Source organism: Barbus barbus, assembly GCF_936440315.1.
Source record: "Barbus barbus genome assembly, chromosome: 46".
Classification (NCBI taxonomy): domain Eukaryota; kingdom Metazoa; phylum Chordata; class Actinopteri; order Cypriniformes; family Cyprinidae; genus Barbus; species Barbus barbus.
In genome coordinates, this window is record NC_136724.1 from 22,348,639 (window position 1) to 22,374,746 (window position 26,108).

Below are 26,108 nucleotides of genomic sequence, written 5' to 3' on the forward strand. Positions count from 1 at the left end.
GATACCTGTTAAAATTCCTCCCTTGACGGCTCGGTCCTGGATGTTGTGGTGTTGTGTGTCAGAGCTGATAATCAAGTGGTCAGTGCACAGAAAGGTTATTTATAGTTTAATTCAGTCCAGGTGAACTCTAATATGGATTTGGCTCTGATGATAATGGAGGCTGTTTCTCCAGTGCCCCGTAATCTTTCTAACAAGCTCCTACTGGTTTTTGTACAACCCTCATTAAGCAATATATAAATTACAAAGTGGGCGTTTCTTGACTCTGCTTGAATCATTTGCTGGTCTCTGGCTTTCTTGGAAGTTTTCCAAAAGCATAGGAGGAAAAAAATGTGTTAATTAAAATGAATGACATCTTATATTATTAAATAAAGAGGTAGAGGTTTGATTTGAGAAAAAGCATTAATGTTTTATTTTCATTTTGGTCTGTAGAAACACTGATTGTTGCTGTTTTTACTAAAGACATGGTGGACCGAAAGTATTTGGACACATAAAACAGATGATTGTCGTGGCATTAGATAAAATATCAAACTAAGTATCGGTTAAATGCACAGAAATGAAACACTTTAAGCAAAAAAAAAAAAAAAAAAAAAGCTTGTTTTAAATGATATTGTTGAAAAAGTCGATGGCATTCACATTTATATTGTTTTTGATGGCCACCGTATGTTTTCCATAACTGTAATTACTTCCATAACTTCCATAACTCATGACATCATTTGACAGGCAGCACGTAATTGGCCGGATAAAACCCCTCGACTCCGCCCTCCTTCACGCCCCAGCACCAGCCCTGATCGTCCTCCTCCTCCACCTTGAGGAACTCTTCACCTGTGAGACAGACCCACACCTGTTACCTCCACCGCTCCACACTCAGAGTTACAGTTTAACTGCAGAAGCTCCACGATCACCTGCTTTGAATGAGAGTTCATCAGGCTCCTCTCCGGTGTAGTTGTACAGCGCTCGAACACGCACTCCTCCGATCATGACCCTGCACCACAACATGACAGACAAATCTTCTGCTCAAATCCTGATGCATCCACAAACAGGCTGTATTTTAGTATTATAATATTTTAAATTATCTTTTTTATTTTTACATTATGTTTCATGTTTCATTATAATTTTAGTTTTAATTATTTTATTATGTACTTTTGTCATTTTTATGACAATTTTTTTTATGTTTATTATATATATATATATATATATTAGTATTTTTATATTTCTATATAGCTTTATTTTTTATATTAGTTTTAGTAACTTTAGTATTTATTTTAGTTAGTTGCCAAGACAACATTTTTAATCAAAAGTTTAAGTTTTCCATCTAATATTTATATTTTATTTCAGCTTTATTTCAGTTAGGGTTAGAATGTTTAAAAACTAAAACTTTAAATGTTTTTAAACTAAAACTATTAAGTTTAAATTGTGTAAAATGAAAACGTCATGAAAACATTCACAAAAATGGTGGTGGTGGTGGTGGGGTGGGGTGGGGGTGTTATGTTTCTTTGTTGAGATCTCCTGGAGCTCTAGTGGAGACACCGGAGGGTTCTTTTGATCAGCAGAAACATTTGAGAACTGCTGAATGCCTCAAACAAAACCCTGTGAAATCTACAAAAAGTGAAATTTAACAATCGCTGATTAGCTCTTCCTCAAAAGCGTTCAATTACCTCACTAAACACGACTTACAGCCGCTGGCATTGACTGTAGCTTGAAGCACAACTTACATCATCATTAAAAAGGTGACATTCACAAATGTCAATCTGTTCAGGTCTGGCTGCCCTCCAGAACCAAGTGTCCGCATAAGAGAAGCTGTTTTAAGAGAGTCCATCATGCCTAAAGCAGTTACAGTCCTCAAACCACATCAGACAACAGCACAACACTGGAAGAGATCTCAGCTGGAGCTCAACCAAAAACACTGGAGTAAGACGACTAAAGCAACTTTGGGCCCTCATGTTAAAGTGCTAAAGATGGTCAGAAATCACAATGAACACAGCGACCCTACAGCCAAACACGGCAGAGGAGGAAACATGTTTTATACATGCATCTCTGAGGAACGGACTACAAAACTCATTAAGGAGTGAAACAACACAAAATCTTGTAGGAAAAAACACGAAATCACCCGGTTTTAAAATACAGGACAAAAAAACACACACACACAAAAAAAACTACAGAGGTTTGAAACCAAAAGATTAATGTATCCTACAAATTTTACCTTACCTGATTTAATTCGGTTATGTGAAATGATGCTTTTGACTTTTTCAAGTTACCATTTTTCAGTGCTGAATCTCCAGCAATAAGTAAATAAATAAATAATGAATCTTATAGTTAACGTCAACATACATTATGTATGTACACATATAAAAAACATACAAGCAATGCATACATCTAAAACATCCTACACGAAATTTAGAGGTGGGTAAATCTAAAGAAGTCTGTGATCAGAAATTGTGTGGTCAGAAACAAAAAAAAGAGTAGTTTTTGTATATTTATATAAGTTGTATATGTTAATATTTTTTAATGAACCTGAGCTAACATGGACTCCATTTTTATATTATGTTATCTCTATGATTAATACACACTGTAACACATTTATTACCATAACTAATGAGAGCTTATTGTAAAGTGTTGCCAAATATCAAAGGCAAATTAAAATAAAAAATAAGTAATGCAATATTCTCAGACTGCATACTGTGCCAACATGCACGGAATATTGCCTACTATTTTTAAAATAAGTATGCATTATGCAAAAAGTGTTTTAAACAGTAGTACGCTACATTGTTGTCACATGACCTCATGTTTATTTCAGTGCCGCCATCCTGATATCATGCCAGAAACAAATATTGTCATTTTGCATTTTTAATGCATTTTTTAGAAATACATGAATGATCAAACTGACTAGTGCAGATGAAATCACCCCCAGGTCATTCATCAGAGTGGAAATGAAGGTCTGCATCACGCGCCACAGGACTGAACGCCATAGACGGGACATTTTGTCAAATGACGCACTTCACCTCTGTGACTGCAGCTCACAATCAGTCCTCATCCAGCCTCAATCAGCTCAGCCGAGACCAAACCCAAAGAGGCTCGCCGCTCTAATTGAGCTGCTGCTCGATACTTACACATTTCATTTCCTAATCTGATTCATTCTAATTCTTTTCTAATTAACTGGATTTAATTAATATTACCTTTGACATTTTAATAGAGTACTTTGCGTGCAAAATTTCTCAGTTAAGGCAGAACATTACAGGTGAACAGGGCAGACATTTGAACTAATATGTACACTTTGCCAGTTGATTAATCACATGCATTAAGGCAATTAATTTGTATTACAAGTTTTCTGAAATGTAATGTTTAAATATGGAAAATAGGCATTATCTATTTAAATATGCACAAACTTGCATGCATTTTCAGAACAAGAATCTGAACATCGGATTAGGCCAGGTTAAAAAATTGTTTTTTGTTTTACAGAGGGATTCAGGAGATTTGTTTTTATCACTCCATAACTTGGAAATTGCCATCAACAGCCAGAAACAAATTAATTTGCATCCTGTTTTTTGGAATAACATGTAATATAAACCATTTTAGAATGAACACATTCAGAATATAAAGAGGAATAAAACTAACATTTGTTGAAGTGGAGATTTATGACTCATTTTATGAAAAGGTCTTTAAATATACAGCATGTATTTTAATTGGAATCTATAGAGGCAAATAGAAAAAGTCTAATAAAATAAACACTTGTTTTTTATATTTTGGATGTTTTCTTTCCACTAGTCTGGAAGAAGACAAGGTATGGATGCAAAATAAATGGAAAAGTTCAAAAAAGGTTTAAAAATAAAAAGTTTCAGAGATTCTTCTTATGGGTGTCTCTTCATAGTTGAAAATTATGAGGTTAAAAATACACATATAGACACTATTGCATGTTTGTGTAAGTTTGATGAGCTTACGCTTTGTCCTCAGTTCCTCTGTGCATTTTTGGTTTCTTTCCTGGTTTCTGCTTTTTAATCGGTGGGTTCCATTCCTGCCAAACACACACACACACACACACACAAACACAGACACACACACACAAACACAAACACACAGAGTCGAGATTACAAGATTAAAATGCAAAGGCAATGAATAGCAGTAAGACAATATTATCAAATGGGTTGTGTAGTTAATTTAAAGCTCAGAGAGTGATGCAACACTAAATCACAACTGTTCATGGCACAAAAATAAATCAGGCCAGATGATAAGGATAGTTCTGCTCATAATATCTGAATGCATGTGATGACACGCACCTCTAGTTTGGGCCAGTCCGTCGGCATGCCCGGCCCATGGTTGTTCTTCCACCAGCGGAGATCATCGGGCTCACTGATGGACATTAGTGTGTGATGCAGTTCACTGTACACTGCTTTAATACTGAAACACACACACAATACACATAAAGCACATGACCGGAAACATCACTGCAGCTAATGGAACTTTTCAGTACTATAATTCTACAAACTTGATTTCCTCAAGTTATGTTTTTCCAACAAACTTGCATCTTTGCTTGTCGCTATTTGCCTGAAAAGAAAAAGGGTGTGGAATGGAAGTCCTGCTTGAAGTGAAGCGAAGTGACATTCAGCCAAGTATGGTGACCCATACTCGGAATTCGTGCTCTGCATTTAACCCATCCAACGTGCACACACACAGCAGTGAACACACACACCGTGAACATACACCCGGAGCAGTGGGCAGCCATTTTATGCTGCGGCGCCCGGGGAGCAGTTGGGGGTTCGGTGTCTTGCTCAAGGGCACCTCAGTCGTGGTATTGAGGATGGACATTCACTCCCCCCACCTACAATCCCTGCCGGCCCGAGACTCGAACCCGCAACCTTCGGATTACAAGTCCGACTCTCTAACCATTAGGCCACGACTTCTCATAGTGCTTGATGCACTATGTGAGACAATCAGTGTTTTTATATTATTAATATAAATGTGAATAATTAGATTCTCAACTCTAAGATATTTTGCCTACAAAAAAGAAATTACCCAGTGATCATGAAAATTGTCATTTATTATCACTGAAATATTACTTGCTTTTGGAAATGTCAAATATAAATAATTAGATTCTCATGTCTTTTATTTTTCAATTAAATTTTATTTTAGTATTTTTGTATTTGTCTGTATGTTTTTTATTCATTGTTATTAATTCGTTTTAGGTTATTTAGTTTTAGTTATTTTATTACTTCAAATTAAACTTAACAAAAATAAGAAATGTTTCTATGGCAGAATAATTAAAAATTAAAAAAAAATGTTTTTGGTTGCAGTTTTAACTATAATAACTAGGGTTGGGTACCGTTCACATTTTAACCAGTATTGGTATCGGTATTGGTACCTGAAATTCGGTGCCGGTACCCAGCGGTACCTTTTTTCAGTACTTTACTCTGCGTAATACCAAAAACATTTATTTCAGTGAAAAATTAAGCCCAAAACAGATTAGTTTGAGTTTTCCCTCTTTTCCTAGCTTTCCTTCTCTTTTAAATAGCTTGTAAAAGTTCAGCGTACATTTTACTTTCACTTTCAAATTAGCGGCAATTCTGCATCAAGCAATTGTTCATTTGAGTTTTCCCGTTTTTCCTCACTTTCCTTCGCTTTTAAATAGATTGTAAAAGCACAGTGCGCATTTTACTTTCACTTTCAAGCAACAACAAAATACAACAAACTCCTAACTTTTATTAACAAATCAAATAAAAATACACCATGCTATATTCCTAATATAAAATAACAAATTACTTATGCTACACAGTTTAAATAGGTAGGTATACAAAACTGAAAATCAGCAAACACTGTGGAACCAAATAAATAAGAAACAAATGTTTAAAACAAAATTGCAAAATCACCTTAGATGAATGGCAAAAGTCAACAGCAAAATCCAAAATATTGCCAAACAGGTGCTTTTGCATTTCGTTTCTTCTGCCATCGTCTTGTCTTTCTCACCTCGCTCTTCTTGTCAGTCAGCTCCACTCACTCTTCTCACTTGATAAATTAAATCGGACTCCTGCTGCTGTTCTGTGATGTAAACAAAACCGCTTCTCCGCAAGTTGAACATGCAGGATTCATATTTAAACTGTCTTTTTGCGTTTTAATATTCACAGACACTAGTTTATATTGCGATTCGAATTAAGTGACAGACCTACTTTTGATTTATTCATCCAAAAATTTACAAATTCCGTGGCATCCCGTGCTATAGAATAATTCTTATGAATGCACTCCGCGATCTCGTCCGCGTTTTCTTGGAAACTATATGGCCCTAGATTTACATTTACGCATTTAGCAGACGCTTTGACTTACATTGAATTCAAGTTACAGTTTTTACATTTTATCAGCTCTTGCTTTCCCTGGGAATCGAACCCATGACCTTGGCGTTGCTAGCGCCATGCTCTACTATTGGAGCTACAGGAATGCCGTCTCTCTGTAACGTACGCGATCAGATGCATTCTCAGGTACCGAAATTTGGTACCGATTGATTTAATGTGAATCAGTACTTGGTAGTGCCGACGCAATTCGGTCGGTACCCTTAAAAGTACAGAGTTCGGTACCCAACCCTAATAATAACCCATGTACACAAATCATCAACTGCAATTAAAATAGCTGAATCCAACAACACTAACAAATATTTAGTTTGTTTTCCTTCAAAATGTGTGAAATGCTAATGTCAGAAAAAGTGTAATTTTTTTTAATGCTTTATAAGGCAGCTAACATAATATTTGAACCAAATGCTTGTAGGTGTTTTAAACCTATCGTTGTTGGTAATGTCGAGGTGTCTGTGAATAGACAGGAAGGTCTGCTTCAGGAAGCTGATCCTCTTCCTCTCCTCCTCCTGTGATTGGTCGAACACAGACTCCATTTCCTCCATGTATCGCGGTGCGAAGCCAGTGACGTCCTCTAGAACCTTCTCATAACGATCACGTGCCTGCAAAAACACACACATTCATTAAGTCACAGCAGTAAGTGTTTATGGCGTCCGATCTCTGACTGACCTTGCTGCGCTCCTGTGTGGCTTTCTCTCTGGCCTGCTGGATCTTGGACAGTTTGCTCTCGTTCAGCTTGGCGTTGTGTTTGGCTTGATTCTCTTTTTCCTGAGCGCTCTGCTCTATCTGACATGACTTATGATATCCCATACGAGCCTTTTCCAGCTAATGGAGACACAAAGATTTATTATTAGTGTCATGTAGTGCTTTTCATATTCCATTCAGCTCTTAGTTATACTGCTGAATGTTATGCACTGCAGAAACTATTTAATCTTTTTTCTATACATTTCTCATTGAAGTATTAGAATGTTATATATTATGTTATGCATACACTGAAAACATTTGGAAACTATTTTCAGTGAGAAGCCACTAGTAAATTTCACAATTACTAAAAATAACACATTTAATTAAAATGTTGAAGTAGAAATAATTTTTTAGAACTTTAACAGTGTGTAATAAAAAAAAAAAATATTTTTTATATAATTAGATATATGATTATCTAATTACATATGCATGGATTAGTTGCATACATTTCCAGAGCAGATGCATTGTATAAAACTGCATTCAGAATTCTTATTTCTAAAATGATCATTTTTGTTGACATATCAGGGTTAAAGGTTTTATAGTGGGGATTTTGGAGGATCTATTTTGTATCACTTCATAAATCAGAAAATCCTGTCAACAGCCAGCAAAAAAAAACATATTTGTACCATGCTTTTAGAAATAAAATGTTACATAAAATGTAATAAATAAAATATAAATCAAATGTTACAAGTGAAAATATAGATACTTAAAGATTTCTGGCTGGGAAAAAAAACCCCCGTCATTTAAATATATGCATGGTAAATTGAAATCTACAGATGCAGACAGATAACGTGTAAAATGAACACTTATGCAGTAAGCGATTTCTTGATATTTGAAATGACAAAAACAAACACACCCCTAGCTAAAACATTCACACCCCCTCTTGATAGCTCCACCCCCAAGTTCACAAACATGCTATACAACAGCCACCTCCCCATCCTGAGTGACCACACCCCTTAATGCTGATTGGTTAGAAGTGTGTTTTGGTGCTTGGTCCAAACCACTTTCAAAAAAGCGTTTCTCATAAATCGCTTACTGTACATTTAAATGTTTATTTGGGATGTTTCTTTCCATTAGTCTGAGAGAGGACATGCAAAATCTCAGAACTGACCAGTGGTTTTCACCTTGCCTGAATACACTGATATGTTGCGTGGATTTTGAAACAGTGGGAGTGAAAACAGTTCAGTTGATCAGACTCAGCATACATTTTACTATCACCTTCTTTAACCGTTTCTCCCAGGGCTTCTGAGCACGACAGAAAGCTGTCGCAAGGTCATGTGACTCTCTGAATCCGCAGAACATTTTCCGTGGGAACGTCTCCTTCTGCCACGAGTGAATGCGTTCTCCGTCTTCAGAAACCAGAGACTGGGAGACTGACGTGTGAAGGGCAGACAGACGCTCGGTGGACGAGAAAAAGCACTGCCAGGCCCGCAAGAGAGACCCGTACAGCGGCCCTGAGAGAAACAAACACACGCAGCAGTGAAAATCAGCTCACTTACAAACACTTTTATTCAATGACATTACACTGAGCACAACTGCATGCAGTTGAACTTGACGGACAGCAAATTTTAGTTGCATGTAAAAAAGCAACTTTTCATAAAAGCCACGAGCAAAATAAGGGGTAGATGATAACCGAATCTTCAGATTAAAGCAAATGATCTCGCAGCATTGTCTAATTAAATGCATATATTTCCAGAACATAAATCTGAACATCAGATAAAGCCAGAAAAAGCCAAAGATCTTGTTTCATTTTAATGACATATTAGAGTAAAATATTTTTACAGAAAACTAATTTTGCATTTGCCTTTTTACAATACATCAGAAAATGCTGTCAAAAACTAGACAAAAATACTTTATTTTTACCATCATGCTTTCAGGAATAAAAATGATTTACAAAATCAATCGAATTGTGCAAAGTACTCCGTAAAAATTAACTAATAATAAAACTAATTAAACTGTAATTAATAAAGCTGTTGCAATAAAATCAAGACTTGTGTATGTCGGTTGTTTTTTTCCACTAGTCTGAAAGATGTTATGGAAGCAAAGTAACCCAAAATCTCTGGACTAACCACATTTAGATAAATAGATAAGTGGTTTTGGCCTTTTTAACTATATGCACCTTGTGCAAATTATTTGACAAAGATACAAAGATAATACTCAAATAAATTCCAAAATAAGATAACAGAAGTTTGCTCAAATATTATGCAACTTTCAATGGATGTTATATGGAAACCCGTTTCCAACACTGAATAATTTTTTTTTAAAAAGGCAATTGTTTATTTTTAATTTTTTTCACAATTGCAACTTCACATCTTGCAATTCTGACTTTTTTTGTGGTATAAAGTCGCAATTGCAAGTTATGAAGTCAGAATTGTGGGATATAAAATCCCAATTCTGACTTTTTCTCGCAATTATGTGCATATGTCTAGCAATATACATTTGCAATTCCAAGCAAAAATGCCAGAATCAGGGGAACAAATGTCAAAATTGTGAGATAAAAAGTCACAATTACCTTTTTCATTATTTATTCAGTGGAAACAGGTTTCCGTAATGTAATGCTTCTGAAAATGCTATGTGGAGCAGGATTTTGGACCAATAAGATTGAACTGTGGGCGGAGCTACTCAGTGATAAACCCCTATCATTTAACACAATATCCTGTAGTTATCCTGTTGTTTTCCTTTAGCTGGTGATATGTTCTCGACACTCACGAGTCTCGGTGATAGCTTTCCACTTGTTGCTCCACTCGGTCAGCTGACGGGCGTACTGTCGCTCCACATGAGCCCGGTCCTTCATACATGCGATGATGTCTTTACAAGCCTGGTATGACTCTGGTGTCCTCTGTACTGTCCGCATGTAATTTCCTGGCTAAGAGACGAGAACAGAAGGGAACTGATTTTATTTTTCTATGAACAATGTGTAGTATTTTTGCTTGGTTCCAAGTCGAGTTGAATTTTTTTCATACAGTGCTTTATTCAATACAGATTGTTTTAAAGAAGCTTCACAGTAATAACTCAAAAGAGAACAGTGTTAATATTGTAAAATTCATCAATTGTGAAAATAATTCAATTTCAGTTGTCTATCAGCTCTGCAGAAGACAATCATGTCTTTGAGCTAAACGGAGTTCAATGCTTAATTTAACTCAGAGTTGTTTCAATTCAGTTCAATAACAGTGTTATCATTATCCAGCTCAGTTTAGTTCAAATCTGACAGCGCCAGTGCAGTTAAATCAATAATGTTACTGAATATGAACTGCCTGTTTCAATGCCTAGTGAGTGTCTTCCAAAAGCAGCATTTTACATTGTTCCTAAAATTAAAGAGCAAAGCATACTATCTGTATTAGCATACTATATTTTCATTCCAAATATAATAAATTCAACTGAATAGTAAAAACAGACACTTGCTCTGATATTTGTGTGCTATGTGTATTTACAGATATTAGAGTGCTGCATTGTTAGCTTATAGCGACGTCAAAACTGAAAAGAAATCTAGTATCTGTGCATCTCTATTATCTATATATACACGTAGGTTACACTTTATTTTAAGGTGTCCTTGTTACAGTGTAATTATGCATTTAATTACTGTGTAATATTAATGTACTTATGTACTTACTATACGGTTAGGTTTACTTGCATGTAATTATGTATAATTAATTGTTATTATTACAGTAAGTACATGTAACGTGTAACAAAGACACCTTAAAATAAAGTGTTACCTATACTTATAGTAGCTGTATAATTTGTAATTAATTAGTAATTCATTTGTTATCTGGACATCCTGAGAATTATGAAATCTGTGAATTGAGTCTATATCGCTATTTTTTTGCAATAGAGTGTTCCAAATCAGTCACTTTTGCGGTTCCGTCTCAGCTGAGATGCTGCCAGTGCCAGAGCGTTTTTCTTACCATCCAGAAGCTGATTTGGTCGATATCCTCAGGTGGGCATGTTGGAGGGTCCGCCATGGTCGCAGCTGGCTGCAAAAGAGACAGTTAAGCATGATTACATGTAAGTGAAGAGGCATTTGCATGCTTCATGTTATGGGCTATAAATGCAGCGCACTACTCAGAGCGCCAATAGATGTCCAAAGTTGTCACTCCGGCCCAGTTTCTGCTGGTCGCACCAGCCTCAAGCCGCTGTTGCCCTACTGTTTTGCTGTTACCCCCCTGAACCCGTATTAACACGTCGGGTGACATTTATTCAGGGGCATCTGCTTCTGTTTGCTCATTTGTTGCCACAATCCTCCAAGAGGCTTCATGGCAAACAGACGGCTGCTCGGCTGCAGCGTTTCACAAGCTTTTGAACCTTCTGCACATTTGCGTTACCCCAGGCCGGATCTTTCCATCTTCTGGTTTTGACATACTGCAGGATGAATTACATGCTGCCGTTTTAAACCGTTTGTTCAAATGAGCAATATTATTAGTGATGCTACACTTGGCAAACAGCACTAACAAGTACAGATGCTCTTGAAAAAGAAAACACTCCACCTGACAAGTTACTTTCTCCTCCTGCTATAAAATGTTATGCAAAGAGTACTTATAATATATATAAAAAGAGTACTTACAACAATAAAATGCTTTAAAAGAGTGCAAAGTCAATCTAATGTTTTCAAAAACTTAATTGCATGTAATTAGCAAATTATGAAAATATATCACAGTTAGTTGAACTTAAGAGTGTTTTTTGACCCACTTAAGTGCGTCTTTATATGTAATTTCATAATATATTGTGTTTGAAATATGGATAAGTGTACTGCCGAATGTACTGACAGGCATTTATGGTTATGGTATGGTAAAATATATTTTAATTAGTGGTGTCATACGATTAATCGCATCCAAAATAAAGGTTTTTATTTACATAATATATCTGTGTGTACTGTGTTATTATGTATATATAAATACACACACATACAGTATATATTTTGAAAATATTTACATGTATTTGCATGTATATATTTATATTCATATAATTTATATTATATATAAATATATTTCATATATAAATGTAACATATTTTTCTTAAATATATACATGTATGGGTGTGTATATACATAATAAATATACAAAGTACACACACATATACTATGTGAACCAAAACGTTTATTTCGGATGCGATTAATCATTTGACAGCACTAACAATGTAATTGAAGCTTGTTTGTAATGGATTCGCATGTATTTGTAATAATGAAGTTGCAATTTAGTAACGTAATATCAGTGATAATAATAATCAATAATCAAGTACTTGTGCTTCAGTATGTTAGTCAACACATTCAAATAAATGTGCTTCTTTAAAGCATGACAAAATATAATGACAAAGTGTTCTGGAAAGTAAAACTTTATTTTGACATTACAAAGTGCACTTTTTAAAAGCATGTTAATGAAAGTATACTCTCTTTAATTACACTTAAGTGACCTTTAACTTCATTGACATTGCATTGCCTGCATAAAAATTTTCATAATTGTTTAAAAATTATTTTAAGTACACTACAAGTGTCACAACTCTCGGGAAGCACGGAACACGGAAGCCAGGAGATGAGGAATTCACTAAGCAAGAGTCTTTAATATCCAGAAGATCACAGGCAGGGAAGACAATTCAAGGACCGACAAACACTAACTGAACGGACTGGGGCTTTTAAAGACAACGAGGGAACTAAGGAGACACACCTGGGATCAAATTAACAATTAACATGAGGGAAAGACTGGGGGAGCAAAACACAACAAAAACAGGTCCATGATCCTGACAACAAGTGCACATAAAATACAATTAAACATTTATTTTTCCACAAGAGTAACACAGACTAAAATGGTGTGTAATTACACCTGCCGTGGTTTAGTGTCTAAAAACACTCAGAAACAGGATGCAAAATAGTAAATGTCAAGAGCAACAAATCTTGAGGCTTGCTTGATAAAACATACCTAAAGAGTCTGCAGAGTGAGTGCATATCAAACTGGTCCACAAATCACTGTAATTAAAAAAATGATGGACTGGTAAATGTGTGAAGTCATTTCAAATGATAAGAGAATGCGAGTCAATGCTATACAGCACAGGCTAAAGACTATTTACATAACATGACTTGTGCCTAAATCCATGTATTTGCATGGCTTAAAAAAGTCCAGCTGATCAAAAGGTCTAGGGTGAGTTTCTGGCTTTAATCCAGAGCATGCAACTGTCCGTGTGAATCACTCTAGGCTGCATGTGAGACTGCAACTGGATATAGACAGTTCTGATGATAAACATCTCAGAAATGTGCTGTCAATTTAACTTGATTAACACTGACAGAAATCTAGAAACTAATGGTGATAATGCTCATGGGAACTAAGAAAAATCACAAAACTAACTAAAATCATGAATGGACGTCACTGCATCTGCATGTATGAATGCATGTGTTTACTGTAAGGGTGTGTCTATATGTGTGTGTGAGATGCTACTGGAATCCGGGATCAGAAATAGAATTCACCCCCACCCCAGAATTCCATCCAGCAGCCGAGCGACTCCAAATAAACACGAGCTGGTGGGTCGTCTTACACACACTTCATAAAACACACGTTCTGTGCAAAATACATAACAGAGACAGAAACACATTTGAGGGCCGATATTAGCCCAAAGAAAGTGATTTTCTATTTATGAGAGCATATGTTGTTCTTACACAAAGCCCATTGTGTCGAACACATTAAACACTCTCAGAAAAAAAGGTACTGTAACTGGGGTGGCACTGTAAGGTGCAAAAGCTTAAAAGTTTTAATATGTATCTTAAAGGTCCTAAGATTTACCATTTAAGATTCAAGATTTGTCACATACACAATTATACAGAGTATAACCAGCAGTGAAATGTAAGTTTAGGGTAAATAAGGTACAAAGACGTATCTTTTAGTTGTTGTTTTTTTGACAGTGAATCAGTTAAATCACTACCAAACCAAAGCCCATAAATAGAAGAATAAAATATTTAGAAATTTTAGAGAGCCATAATTTTTGCCCCCAAATTTACACACACACACACACACACACGTTTTTGTGAAAAGTGGGGACATCCCATAGGCGTAATGGTTTTTATACAGTACAAACTGTATGTGCTACTGACCTACACCAACCCTACACCTGAACTTAGCCCTCACAGGAGACTGTGCATTTCTACTTTCCCCCCAAAAAACTCACTCTGTATGATTTATAAGCGTTTTGAAAAGTGGGGACATGGGGCAATGTCCTGAAAAGTCACCATCACCTTGTAATACCCGTGTCATACCTGTGTCATTATACAAATGTATTTATATTTATTGTCCTCATTTGTCACAAAAACGCACACACACACACACATATCCAAAAGTCCTGGTTCATTTCTGATGCAAACTTGCATGTATACTCATGCATAAGAATTTAAACTGGATTTTTTTTTTTTTTTTTTTGCAGAACATTAAATATAACATTTACAGCCACAAACTCAAATATGAACAAATTGCATAGGAAAAAATAAATAAAATGTTTACATGCAAGTAACCCTAAGCCAAACCCTAATTCTAACTCTAACCATTCAGTAAGTACATGTAGTTCATTAATACAACTCAGTACTTAAATGTAGAATTACACTGTAACAGGGACACCTTAAAATAAAGTGTAACCAAAACATGTATACACATACAGAAGAAAATAACATAAAAAATAAACTCAAAGCCTTAAAAATATAGCATTTTTGCTATTGTAAATACCAATAGATTTTTAGTAAAGTAAAAAAAAACATAATGGAAGCATTTCAACAAGCTATTTTAGCACTGATCTATTGATCAAGCTTTCTGTGTGAGCTAAATATACACTATAAAATATTCAAATATTCAGGAAAGTTGCACATGCAAATGTCATGACTACACTTCCCAAAGTTACTTATTTAACTTATTAAATGCTAATTTCCTTAGTTTGGAAAGCTGCACTGATTCACACACACAACACTAGCCACTAAATCAGGGTAACACTATTTATACTACATGGGTCGTTGACATGTTAAACAGTGACATACATCTAAAACCATTTTAAAATTAGTTTTTCTAATTTCTGCATGCAGATTGTGTCATATTAACTGAGAATAAATTCACTATTTGTATTTTAAAAAGACACAGCACAACCATTTAGTATAAGTGGGGTGCAAATAGTGGTTTAAAAAAAATAAAAATGATTTTGCAGCACCTAAATATATAAACATTTATAAAAAAAAATAGTTTGTCAACTACTCAGAAACTCAGAAAGAAAAGCCAAACTGACCTGTCACTCCAAGGCTTTTTTCTTCCGTTCTTTGGCTTGTTCTGCCCTCCTTCAGTATCCCTCACTTCTCTCCCATGTCTGTCTGACGTCGCTCTGGTGTGTGTGCAGTCAGTCAGCTGTTGCGGAGCTGCATACGTACATGCAAGTGTGTTTTCCTTCTCTCTCTCTTTCTTTCTCTCACACGAACACAGAGACATACAGACATTCTCTCTCACCTCAGTGTAAATGAGTTGTCAGGTGTGAAATTTAAGTGTGTTGTAGAATGTGAGTATTATTTCAGCTCTCTGCCAGTCACAGCTCAGAGCGAAAAACTGCCAACATGTGAAGCAATTAGTATGTATCAGTGTGTTCACAGAGCAGGTTCATAAGTTCAAAATCAAACACTACTAGTACTATTCATTTAATGCAATTTCTATAATCAAAGCATATGAGGTGTTTGAGGCACTGAACTTAGTATAGTAACATGAATGTTGATGACTGTTTATTATCAGAGTTCATCACCTCAGCAACAGCAACAGGACAGTGGCCGGTGTCATGTTATCTCAATCGTGGACTGTGGGAATGTAAGGACTAGTTCATCCTAAAATGAAACAGTCATTATTTACTCACCCTCATGATTGTTACCTCCATGAAACAACGTTCAAGCATACAATTAAAGGAATAGTTGACCCAAAAAGGACAATTTCCTGAAAATGTGCTCCTCCAAGTTGTAGATGAGTTTGTTTCTACATCAGAACAGATTTGGAGAAATGTAGCATTACATCACTTGCTCACCAGTGCATCCTCTGCAGTGAATGGGTGCCGTCAGAATGAGAGTCCAAATAGCTGATAAAAACATCACAATAATCCACACCACTCCAGTCCATCAATTAACATCTTGAGAAGCCAAAGGCTGCATGTTTGTAAGAAACAAATCCATCAAGACCCTGCCTCTGGCTATAATGCAAGTTGTCTATCCATAATATCGCTTACTCCAGAGAAAAGTGGTCTTGTCTGAATCAGGAGAGAAATCTGCACAGATCAAGCACCGTTTACAAGCCAAAACAGTCCTAAATAGTTCTAAACAAATATAAGGCTGGATTTTGATGTGAGAGACAACAGGAGATGGACTTTTCCAATAGAGGAAGTATTATTAGGCATTATAGACTCATATTTTAGCGGTTTGAAGTTAAAACATCTTAAAGGGGTCATATGATGCGATTTCAAGTTTTCCTTTCTCTTTGAGTGTAACAAGCTGTTTGTGCATAGATAAGATCCCTGAAGTTGCAAAGACTAAAGTCTCTAAACTAAAGAGATATTCTAAAAGTTAAGACTCTGCCACAACCCCCTAAATGAGCTAATTTAAACATGTATTTTACAGCGCATTTTACGGAGGACTACTTCCTGAACCGTAACGTTAGCCTACAATGCTAGCTTGCACAAAGGCTGTTTCTAAGAAGTGGGACAATTCCAACTTTGAAAGGACAGTCTGACGCTTCTGACTCAAAGCCTGTAAGTAAGTTTCTGCTACTGATGATTCAACCGTGAGTATTGAGCTGTGTAGTGTTGTTTGTCATTTCTCCGATCACAAATGCAGACATGGTAATGTTTACAAGGCGCGATGCAACACGACGCATAAAAAGACAGTATGAGTCATTATAATCAATAATTATGTCCCCACTAGATGCAACAAATGCCTAGTTTATAATGGGTTTTATTGTTTTTGTGTCGTCGCGCCGGGTCACGGCATCACAATACGGTGAGGGGCATAACATTTCCGTCTCAAGCTTGAGCTATTCGGCCAATCACAACGCACTGGATAGCTGGCCAATCAGAGCACACCTCGCTTCTCAGAATGATGAGCTTTGTAAAAATCGGCGCGTTTCAGAAAGGCGTGGCATAGAGGAGCAACAATAATGTACAGTATGTGGAAAATAATGTGTTTTTGAACCTTAAAACAACAAAATAATGTTCTTTTTAGCAACGTCCGCAAGGACCGCTTTAATGATTTGTAAAAGGATCTTAAGGATTTGTTTCAAAACACAGACATCTTCTCAAGATGTTAACAGTTGGACTGGAGTGGTGTGGATTACTTGTGGCTTATTGTGATGTTTTTATCAGCTGTTTATACTCATTCTGATAGCACCCATTCACTGAAGAGCATCCATTGGTGAGTAAGTGATGGAATGCTAGCTACATTTCTCTGTGCAAATGAAGAAAAACTCGGATAACAAACTCTCGGATGGCCTGAGCAGCCATTTTTGGGTGAACTATCCCTGTAGCAAAGCATACAGCACAAATGGGATGTAAAAGCTGCAAAAATGATGAAAAAGTAAACTATTTATAGTGATAATTTCTGTCAATGTTGGTCAAAAAGAGATGAGGATAAATTCAACAAGAGAATAATTTATTCAAACCTCTTAAGCAGAGTTTATGTATCATCATATTCATCAATTATTGTACAGAACAATAGAAATATCTGATATTTATATATATATATATATATACTTTAATTCTGCATACATTTCCATACACACACTCACACATACATATATATATATATATTTCTTTTGTTCCTATTTCCTTAAATATATTTTCAAATGAAATGGAGTTATGCTTTACTCCTATAAAACAACCACCACCGCCATAACAAAAGACACATACACACACACACAGTCTATGTTTGTGTGCATGTATGTGTTTGTGTAGGTTAACAAGAGCGCACTTAAGCAATATAAACGATGGGTCCTTTCATTGTGTTCTGATCTTTGGAAGACTGATTCTGCTTACAGTATTAAAACGCTAACATACTTAATCCTTATATGGTTATTATTGGCATTACCATGATTTATTTTTACTGCTTAAAGTCAACACGAAAAATTATTCAACCCATTTTACTTTCATAATCCAACATATCTGAGTAAAAAAGGACATTCAATGATAAAAATGTAAGGCAGGACTTGATTTAATCTATTGCAAATCGATTGGATGGTGGAAAGTGTCTATATGACTGGTGGTTAAAAATTAAAATGAAGGAAAATTACATTTGATAAGCATTTTTTGTTTTCTTTGGAATAACTAAAATGTGTATTTAAAAGCAAACAGGGTTCTGGTTTCATGTTGACTTTAATCATCATATTATTAGATGAATCAAAGCCTGCACGTCATGATGCTAAAATATGCACAGTAGTCTCATTTGTATTAATATAATAATATCATATTACTAAAGTTCATTACACCTCTTGATCTAGTCATCCCAAAAATCAATGAAAAAAGTACATTCTCTCTGTCTCTGATTGGCTGAAGATGTTTGGCCATCTGGCTTCAGCTGGGACGACAAACATTTGCTCATGATGACTTTAGCTTTTACTCTGCGAGAGTGTTCGAGTATTTCATAGTGCTTCTCCATTGCAATCATCCCCACCTCTGTCCTTCAGAGGAAGTCTTTCCCTTTCATCCCAAGTGCTTTTTGTCTAACCCAATTCTTTCTTTCTTTCTTTCTTTCTTTCTTTCTTTCTTTCTTTCTTTCTTTCTTTCTTTCTTTCTATCTATCATCTAACTGGTTCTCTCTAATTCTCTCCTCTAGCTCTGAGTCACCTCATCTCTCATGTGTTCGTTCTGCCCTTCAGAAGAAACAGTGGAGACAGAGAAAGCAGAGGAGAGCCTAGAAAACATGGAAGGGGGGAAAGAAAAAGAAAGGAGGCAGAGCATGAGGTAAAAAACCAAAGTGCTTGATATATTGATCATCTACAGGCTATGATGAAGAATTTGGCATTCAAAAAGCAAAGTTAGATAAGTGTGCTGTATGTAATTATAGGGCACGTGTCAGTTGTGCAATTTCAAATAAATGCCAGGTTTAATGAAAAGATTTTTGTGGTTTTAAATGGAGTATGAAAAATCATAACTCAATCCATTTATGTTATAATATACACTACTAGTCAAAGGTTTGGTCCACTTGACCACTCATGACTTTTTACATTTCTAAAATTAAAGTTTAGTTTTTAGTACACAAGAAACAAGTAGACGTAAAAACCTTCAGGAGAGTCATGAAATTGGTTTGGATTTGAATTATTTCTTAGTTTTGATAGTTTACTATAACTCTAAATTGAGGAAAAGATTAATAATAAAGAATGAATAGATATGTCCAAACCTCTGACTGGCAGTGCAAAATTAAATATGTATATATGAAGGTCACAGTCTAGAGAGGAAATGGGTTTTGTGATCAAATGAAGTCTTCCTTGCTTAACTAAACTTCTTTTAATAAACATCATCTAAAGCATACAAAAACATCAAGGGCAGAATATTTATTTATTGTTGAGTAAAGCTGCAGGCAGAATTATCCATGCAGAGCTAAATTTGTATGAAATGGACCATTTTTCGGAAAACTAATATAAACGGCTTCTTTTCGGTTTCAAAAAACTAATCATCCCACCCCGCACTTTGCTTTCTGATGTTCTTTAGCTTGTTCATCTAAATCTACCCTTCATTTCCCCTCCTTTTCTTATCTTTCTATCTCACCTGTCTGTAAGTCTCTTAAGCGCACGCTCAATGTTCATGCGATGTCCGACCCGACTCACGCCCAGATCCAGGAAGTCCTCTTTTGTCAGAGACGGCAGGTGGGAGCCATCAATCTCATTGTCGAGAAAACGCTCCCGGTGCTCTGCAAGATTCAGGTAAGTCAGCCAATCAGCAACATCGTATTTGCTCCAGTAGGGGAGGGGCTTAGACACAAAAGACTGATTGGGTGGAGGAGGAGTTAAGGGCGGGTAGCCCATACAAGATGGGGAGGAGCCTCCAGACAGGAAGTTGGTAGGAGAGAGAGAGCTGGAGACCAGCACGGGGTTAGGAGGAGCCACAGGTGATGGGAGAGAAAAGAGAGGAGTTTGCGGAAAAAACTGCTCTGCATATTGATGGGCGACTCCCAACGGGGGCGTTAAAGGAGGCTGTATTTCGTACGGAGAGCCGTACAGCGGCGCAGACGGAAAGAGAGGGAGCGAGGATGGACGCGGAGGTCCGGGTTGTGGGTGGTCTGAGCAGGAGATGAGGGGACTAGGAGCTCGACGACGCTGGGTGTAGGAATGAGATTCAGAACGGCGTAGCTCTGGTCCAAAGAACTGAAACTCGGAGGCTTTACCGCGATACTTAGAACGATGCTTCGGAGAAAAGGGATAGGGGGAATAGGATGGAGAAAGCGGCGGATGAGAGACAGAGGAAGGAGACAGAGGTGCGTGAGAGAGAGATATCGGGGAAATGGGAGGATGAGGTAACGATGGAGGAGAGAGGGGTGCATGAGCTAGGGAAAGAGGAGAGAGGGGGGCATGGGGCAGCGATGGAGGGGACAAAATCCCGTGAGGAAAAGAAATAGGAGAATTAGACGGCGTCCAGTCTTTGAGAGGAGGTAGAGCTGGGGTCGGGGTGAGGGGTAACGGGGTCGGAGTTAAGGCTGGGGTTAGAGACGTTACAGGAAGAGGAGACGAAGGTACCGGGTAAGGGTTCAGAGCCATAGAGGGGCAGTTAGATGTTAAAGAGTTAGGGGGAAGGTTTGGAGAGAAGGAGCGCTGGAGAGACGGCACAGAAGCAGGGAGGAGAGGCGCACAGCTGGAGAGATCGCCTGGAAACCTGTGAAGAGTAAATGAAAGTGTGTAAACCGGAAAAATAACAATACTGCCCATTTAAATCAGAAAAATAGCAATAAAACTAGATAAGAGGCGTTTGCCAGTGAAAACATTTGCCACAACAATGCTGAGCTGTTGTGTGTGTTTTCCAGGGATTGCTATGTGCTTGTTAAAGAATATTAAGAGGTTTAAGCTAAATCAAACTAAATCAAATCAACATTTGGTGTGACCATTCTTTGCGTTTAACAGCTTTTGTCCTAGGTACACATGCACATAGTTTTGCAGGTAGGTTTTTGAAGCATCTTGGAGACGTTGCCACAGTTCTTCTGGATTTAGTCTGTCTCAATTTGTTCTGTATCTTCGTGTCATTCCAGACAGACTGGATGATGATCAGATCAGATCTCTGTGGAGCACTGACTGTTGTCAGACTCTCTCACTGGATTATTTTATATATACTGGATATATAATATATATATTTTTACCTACACTCCATTTCCGATACAGTTGGAGGAAAAAGGTATATAGTCAATATATAGCTGTACATCAGACCACATAATGAATACAGAAATCTATGCAATTCTTAAAGATTTCACAAACTTTTTCATGAGTTTCTTTTTGATTTCACAAGACATCTCACCTATGATTTGACGGTGGTGCCTGACCCTGCCAGCCACCAAGCTGTTGTAGTTTACTGCTGAGTTCATTTATGATGCTGGCCTTAACGTTGGAGAGAGGAGAGTTCAGACGACGATCCATAAATGCCGGCATCTTCACTGCAGCATCGCCTCCTCTTCCCTGTTCCAGCTCTTCCTCTTCCCTTGACCTGTACATATTAGGAGCTGTGCTAGCCTGCCGCTGTAGCGGTGGTCCAGTTCGTCCATTTTCTGTGTGCATGTGATATTTTGACATATTCTGAGTGTGCATTTTTGCAAGTGGTGTGTTTGGAGGTTTGGATTTATGCATGTGCGGTTTGTGTGTTTTTTGAGCGAATTTATCAGGGTGAGAAATAGTTGAATCCAGGGACACTCTTCGGTCTCCTTTGACTCCATCCCCTACTATCCCACTCTCCATGCTTTCTCTCCGTCTTCCTCCCCTCTCCTTCTCTCTGCCTCCTTCTTGTTCTCTTCTTTCTCCAAAGTTTTCCATGTGGTGATCACTGCTGCTGTGACTATCCAGTTCCTCAATCCCAGAATCAACCACAGCCTCCGACAAATCACGGCCCTTAAGTGCCAGAGGAAGTCGGTCACCTGCGATAACTGATGTATTTTCCAAAGGCATTGTTGTGGTGACAGTCATTACAGCTGCAGTTGCAGCCACAGTGGAATATGACATAGAAATATTAGCGTGGCCTTGCTGCGGATAGAAAAGAGGGAGAGGCCGATGCAACGACATAGGGTCAGACGAGGCGGTTGGGGTGGAAGGGGAACTCGATGAAGGGAATATCTGAGGAGAAGGAAGGGACGGGGAGAGAGCTGACTGGGTCAGATTGGCCACCTCACTGTCGTAAGATGTAAGACTAGAAGCAGCAGAGTCTCCCGCTTGTGGTGAGGGTAAAGGTTGGGGTTGGCTGGTGTTTGGGTGCTGAGAATAGCTTGAGGGTTGCGACTGGGGTGGGTTTGCAGGAGGTATTTTGGGACACAGCTGTGGAGGGGGGATTAGAGGAGATGGTGGGAAAAGAAATGGATGCACCACAGCAGAAGGATGGACGGGTGTCTGCTGAGAGTCAGCTTGCGTGTTGTCTGGTAGGGACATGGCGTCTTGCGGGGGTTTGGACAGCGTTTGCAGAGACTGTTGCTCCTTGGGTGGCTGAGATCCTGACAGCTCCTTCTGTTGTTGTTGTTGATTATATTCTGTTGTTCCATGGGTGTCTATTTCTATTCCGTTTGCAAACTGTATAGGGGGAGGTAGGGGCTCTGCAAACACAAACTCGTCATCCACATCCACAGATAGAGCAGGAGGCGGAAGCACCATCACATCGCCACCCTCACCAACCCCTAGATTTTGCCCTCTCTTTGCATCCTTCTCTCCCTCCTTTTCCATCCCACTTTCTCCCACCTTCTGTCCTCCTCTGTCATTCTGGGAATTACCAGTGGGATTTTTGTCAGTCGTGCCGAGTTCATTCTCCTTGTCTATAAAAGAAGGCCTGCGGGGAGGAGGCTTGGGCGGTATCCTCTTGTGCCCTTCCCTTTCTCGGTCCCGCATGTAAGTGTGGTACTGATTGGCTCTATTGTCTCTGTCCTGAAGGTGAGACTGGTACTGACTGGCTTGATTATCGGTAAACCGCACCTTTGGTGCCCCTCTTTCCTCTCGATCCACAATATTCTGTTCACTCCATTCCAAGCTCCCTGTTCCACCACCACTTAACCGAAGCATCCGAGGGGACTGGGGGCGACTCTGTGGGACTGGCCCACTTGTTGTTGAAGAGGCACCACTAAGGTAGAGGGAGGTGTGTGATTGGTAGCTGTAGAACGGAGGAACAGGTTTTTGGTTTGGAGTAGAGACGGCGGAAGGAAACGCTCCGGTGCTGGACAGCTGCCGACCGAAGTGGCGTTCATCTCTACGCGTACGCCGGTCGTCTTTCAGTGCTCGCTCACGAGCCGCCAGCGCGAGTCCAAGTGGGCTTGTTGGGTCAAGAACTTTCCCCGTCAACGGGTGGATGAAGGTAGTGGCTTGATGAGGTGTAGCTGATGCATACTGAGGCAACCCAAACGCAGGCGGCATGCTTAAAGCATCGCCGGAGATCAATCCCTCATCGATAGACTTAGAAGGGCGCAATCGAGCATAGGTGTTGGCCTCCAATGAAGTCTGAGCAGACTCTTGCTCATTCAACATGTCCTCCTCAGAGGAGTAGTAGAAGGAGGCGCTTCTCCGACGGGAGTCACGGTACCGTTCGCGTTCCCGCTGTGCTGTGCTCTTGCCCAGGGTTTCCAGTTTTGATGGGATACTAGGTGGTTGAGCGGGAGCGGGTGTAGGTGCCACAACTGGGTTTTGAGGCTTTGCCTCTTCATGCTCTTCATTATTCTCAGGAGAAGGTTCTGTATCCTCACTGCTCGCCCGGCTGCTGTGCCCAGAGCTGCTGGTAGATGGCGCTTTCACAATAATCGTTGGGATTGAAATGGAACTTTTTTCCAACTTTCCAGTCTCCTCCACCTTGCGCTGCTTCACCAACAGCCCCTTCCCAATTTGCCGACCTGCAATCTTGACGACCGCTGGCGCTTGGTTCCGCTGTGCGGTGGACTGTTTGGGGCCCACATCAGAGGGAGGCGTGGCATTGCTATAGCCCCGCCTCAGACCACCCATTCTCGCTCCTCCCATCTTGCTGGTATCAGTTTCAGCCTGTTCAACACAATATTTCAGCGTTTTATCATTTATAATATAAGTTATAATTTACTCACCCTTGTGTTGTTCTAATTCTGTATGCACTTCTTTTTTTTGGACCACAAAAGGAGATTTAAAAAAAAAATGTCCCGCACGCTTGTCCATTTAATGTGCTGTATATTCCATGTGATCTTTGGGTTTACTATAGGTTTTGGTAAAAACAAACTGAAATTTAACACATTGTTTAACAAAAATCAAGACCTTGGTCGTTGGTCTCTGTGTACGATTTCATACGACAGCAGTTTGCTCCGACTCACCCAGGAAAAGCACAAAAGTTGTGAAATATCCCAGGAAAAGCACAAAAGTTGTAAAATATCAAGATTAATAAAAACACAATGTGAAATACAATCCATGTACTTTCTTCTCTAAGGCAAATGTATCTGTTGTGCTTGTTGCAACAAGTTAACGCATTCATCTGTCAACCATCACTTTGACTGCCATTACAACCGGAGGTCTGGTCCAGAGATATTCAACTCAGTCAAGAAAGTATACAGATACTATTTTGGGGATTTCTTGGCGTTGTTTTTTTCATGACGCATTTTTATTAACCTTGATTTTTCAGATTTTTATTAACCTTGATCTTTTTATTTTCTGGGCAAGTCTTAGTGAACTGCTGCGCTAATAGAGTCCAATGAATATGCAATAGTTCAACGGTCAAGGTCAGGATATTCATAAAATAATATGATAAATGTTTTTCACCAAACCTTCTCATACTGTATACCCCCGAACACTTGAAAGATATGCCACGTGTCACATGGGACCATTCTGTGATACTTTTGCATCTTTTTTTTTTTTAAAAAAAAGCTTGATCCTGAGAGCTATCCACTCACTTTCTTTAAAAAAAAATATTTTGTGGTCCAAAAAAGAAAGAACAACATCCCTTTAATCCCTTTAATACTTTTATTGTGTCTGTATATGTCCAGGAACAGACAAGAAAGAATATGATCAATGCCACTTCTTGAAGTCTTTGACCAGCACTATCAAGCTCTTACCCTGCGGTTGGGCGGGACCCTGTGCTGTGTCTGGCTATGAGGCAGGTGGTGCGATGGAGGCAGGGGAGGGACAGCATAAAAATGTGTTGGTGCTGCTCTCCTGTCTGTGTGGCCACCGGCAGACAGGGGCGGCTCAGGCGCTGAGGTGTCCGGCGGAGGGGGGATGTCCTCAGGTCCAGGCACAGAAAGACTACGAGACAGCTTCATAGTAGGAGGATGGAGATGTACCCTCTCCTCCTCGGTCACTCCTTTGGACAGAAGACACGCAGAACACAGTTACATAAACTGCACCTAGAATTATGGTGCAACTGGACTGAAAAGAGATGGATTCAACACCTGTTGCATTTAAACCCACCCATGGATTTCTGACGCATCATCATAGCACGCTGAGTTGAATGGCCTGATGAAAACTGGGCTTGGTTATAACCATACCCAGACCCTGATGACATCATGCCAACACCTGATTGTTCTAGAGTTTGCTGTAAAAAAGGGAAAAGACTGATGGGATGGAATATTTAGCACACTGAAAGATGGCTCTGCATCAGACAATCTTACAATTCTATTTCCACACAATAACTGGCTGTAAATGTACTTTTTTCAGCACCTGCAGCACAGAAGTGGTGTCACTCTTGCACTTATTATCAGATGAAAAGCCTTACTAACATGACTGTGTAACACCTAAGATCAGTGAAGTGACATTAGTGAAGTGACATTCAGCCAAGTATGGTGACCCATACTCCGAATTCGTGCTCTGCATTTAACCCATCAACGTGCACACACACAGCAGTGAACACACACACACGCACCGTGAACACACACACCCGGAGCAGTGG

General features: G+C 38.6%; 2 protein-coding genes and 2 gene segments (V, D, J or C); 1 reads left to right on the forward strand and 3 right to left on the reverse strand.

Moving 5' to 3' along the window:
- LOC306864845 (Ig kappa chain V-III region MOPC 63-like) overlaps window positions 1-26,108 on the forward strand; it is a 684,433-nt gene that overhangs the window by 69,905 nt on the left and 588,420 nt on the right.
- Window positions 1-26,108, reverse strand: part of LOC306864846 (Ig kappa chain V region K29-213-like) — a 764,502-nt gene that overhangs the window by 67,942 nt on the left and 670,452 nt on the right.
- On the reverse strand, window positions 389-15,415 carry LOC306864838 (protein kinase C and casein kinase substrate in neurons protein 3-like). The gene is made up of 10 exons (XM_079409100.1): window positions 15,312-15,415; window positions 10,976-11,044; window positions 9,783-9,939; window positions 8,292-8,527; window positions 6,999-7,154; window positions 6,756-6,931; window positions 4,272-4,392; window positions 3,936-4,009; window positions 903-982; window positions 389-822 (listed from the first exon to the last, which is right to left on the reverse strand). The coding sequence occupies exons 2-10, from the start codon at window positions 11,030-11,032 to the stop codon at window positions 710-712; spliced, it is 1,170 nt and encodes a 389-aa protein (XP_079265226.1). The 5' UTR covers window positions 11,033-11,044; window positions 15,312-15,415; the 3' UTR covers window positions 389-709.
- The window catches only part of LOC306864818 (SH3 and multiple ankyrin repeat domains protein 1-like), a gene marked incomplete at its 3' end in the record, with an annotated part of 50,596 nt that continues 43,360 nt past the window's right edge, over window positions 18,873-26,108 (reverse strand). Inside the window, exons 22-26 of the mRNA XM_079409056.1 lie at window positions 25,631-25,754; window positions 25,276-25,523; window positions 21,543-24,241; window positions 19,809-20,909; window positions 18,873-18,954 (exon numbers count right to left, since the gene is read on the reverse strand). Coding sequence (XP_079265182.1) covers window positions 18,873-18,954; window positions 19,809-20,909; window positions 21,543-24,241; window positions 25,276-25,523; window positions 25,631-25,754 — 4,254 coding nt within the window. The remainder of the gene's footprint in view (window positions 18,955-19,808; window positions 20,910-21,542; window positions 24,242-25,275; window positions 25,524-25,630; window positions 25,755-26,108) is intronic.

Coding starts and splice junctions, on each gene's coding strand:
- LOC306864838 (XM_079409100.1), bottom strand. CDS start 11,032: ATGGCGGACCCTCCAACATGCCCACCTGAGGATATCGACCAAATCAGC. Junction 4,393..6,755: donor GACATTACCAACAACGATAG/GTTTAAAACACC, acceptor TGTGTGTTTCAG/TATTAAAGCAGTGTACAGTG. Junction 823..902: donor TGAACTCTCATTCAAAGCAG/GTGATCGTGGAG, acceptor TCTGTCTCACAG/GTGAAGAGTTCCTCAAGGTG.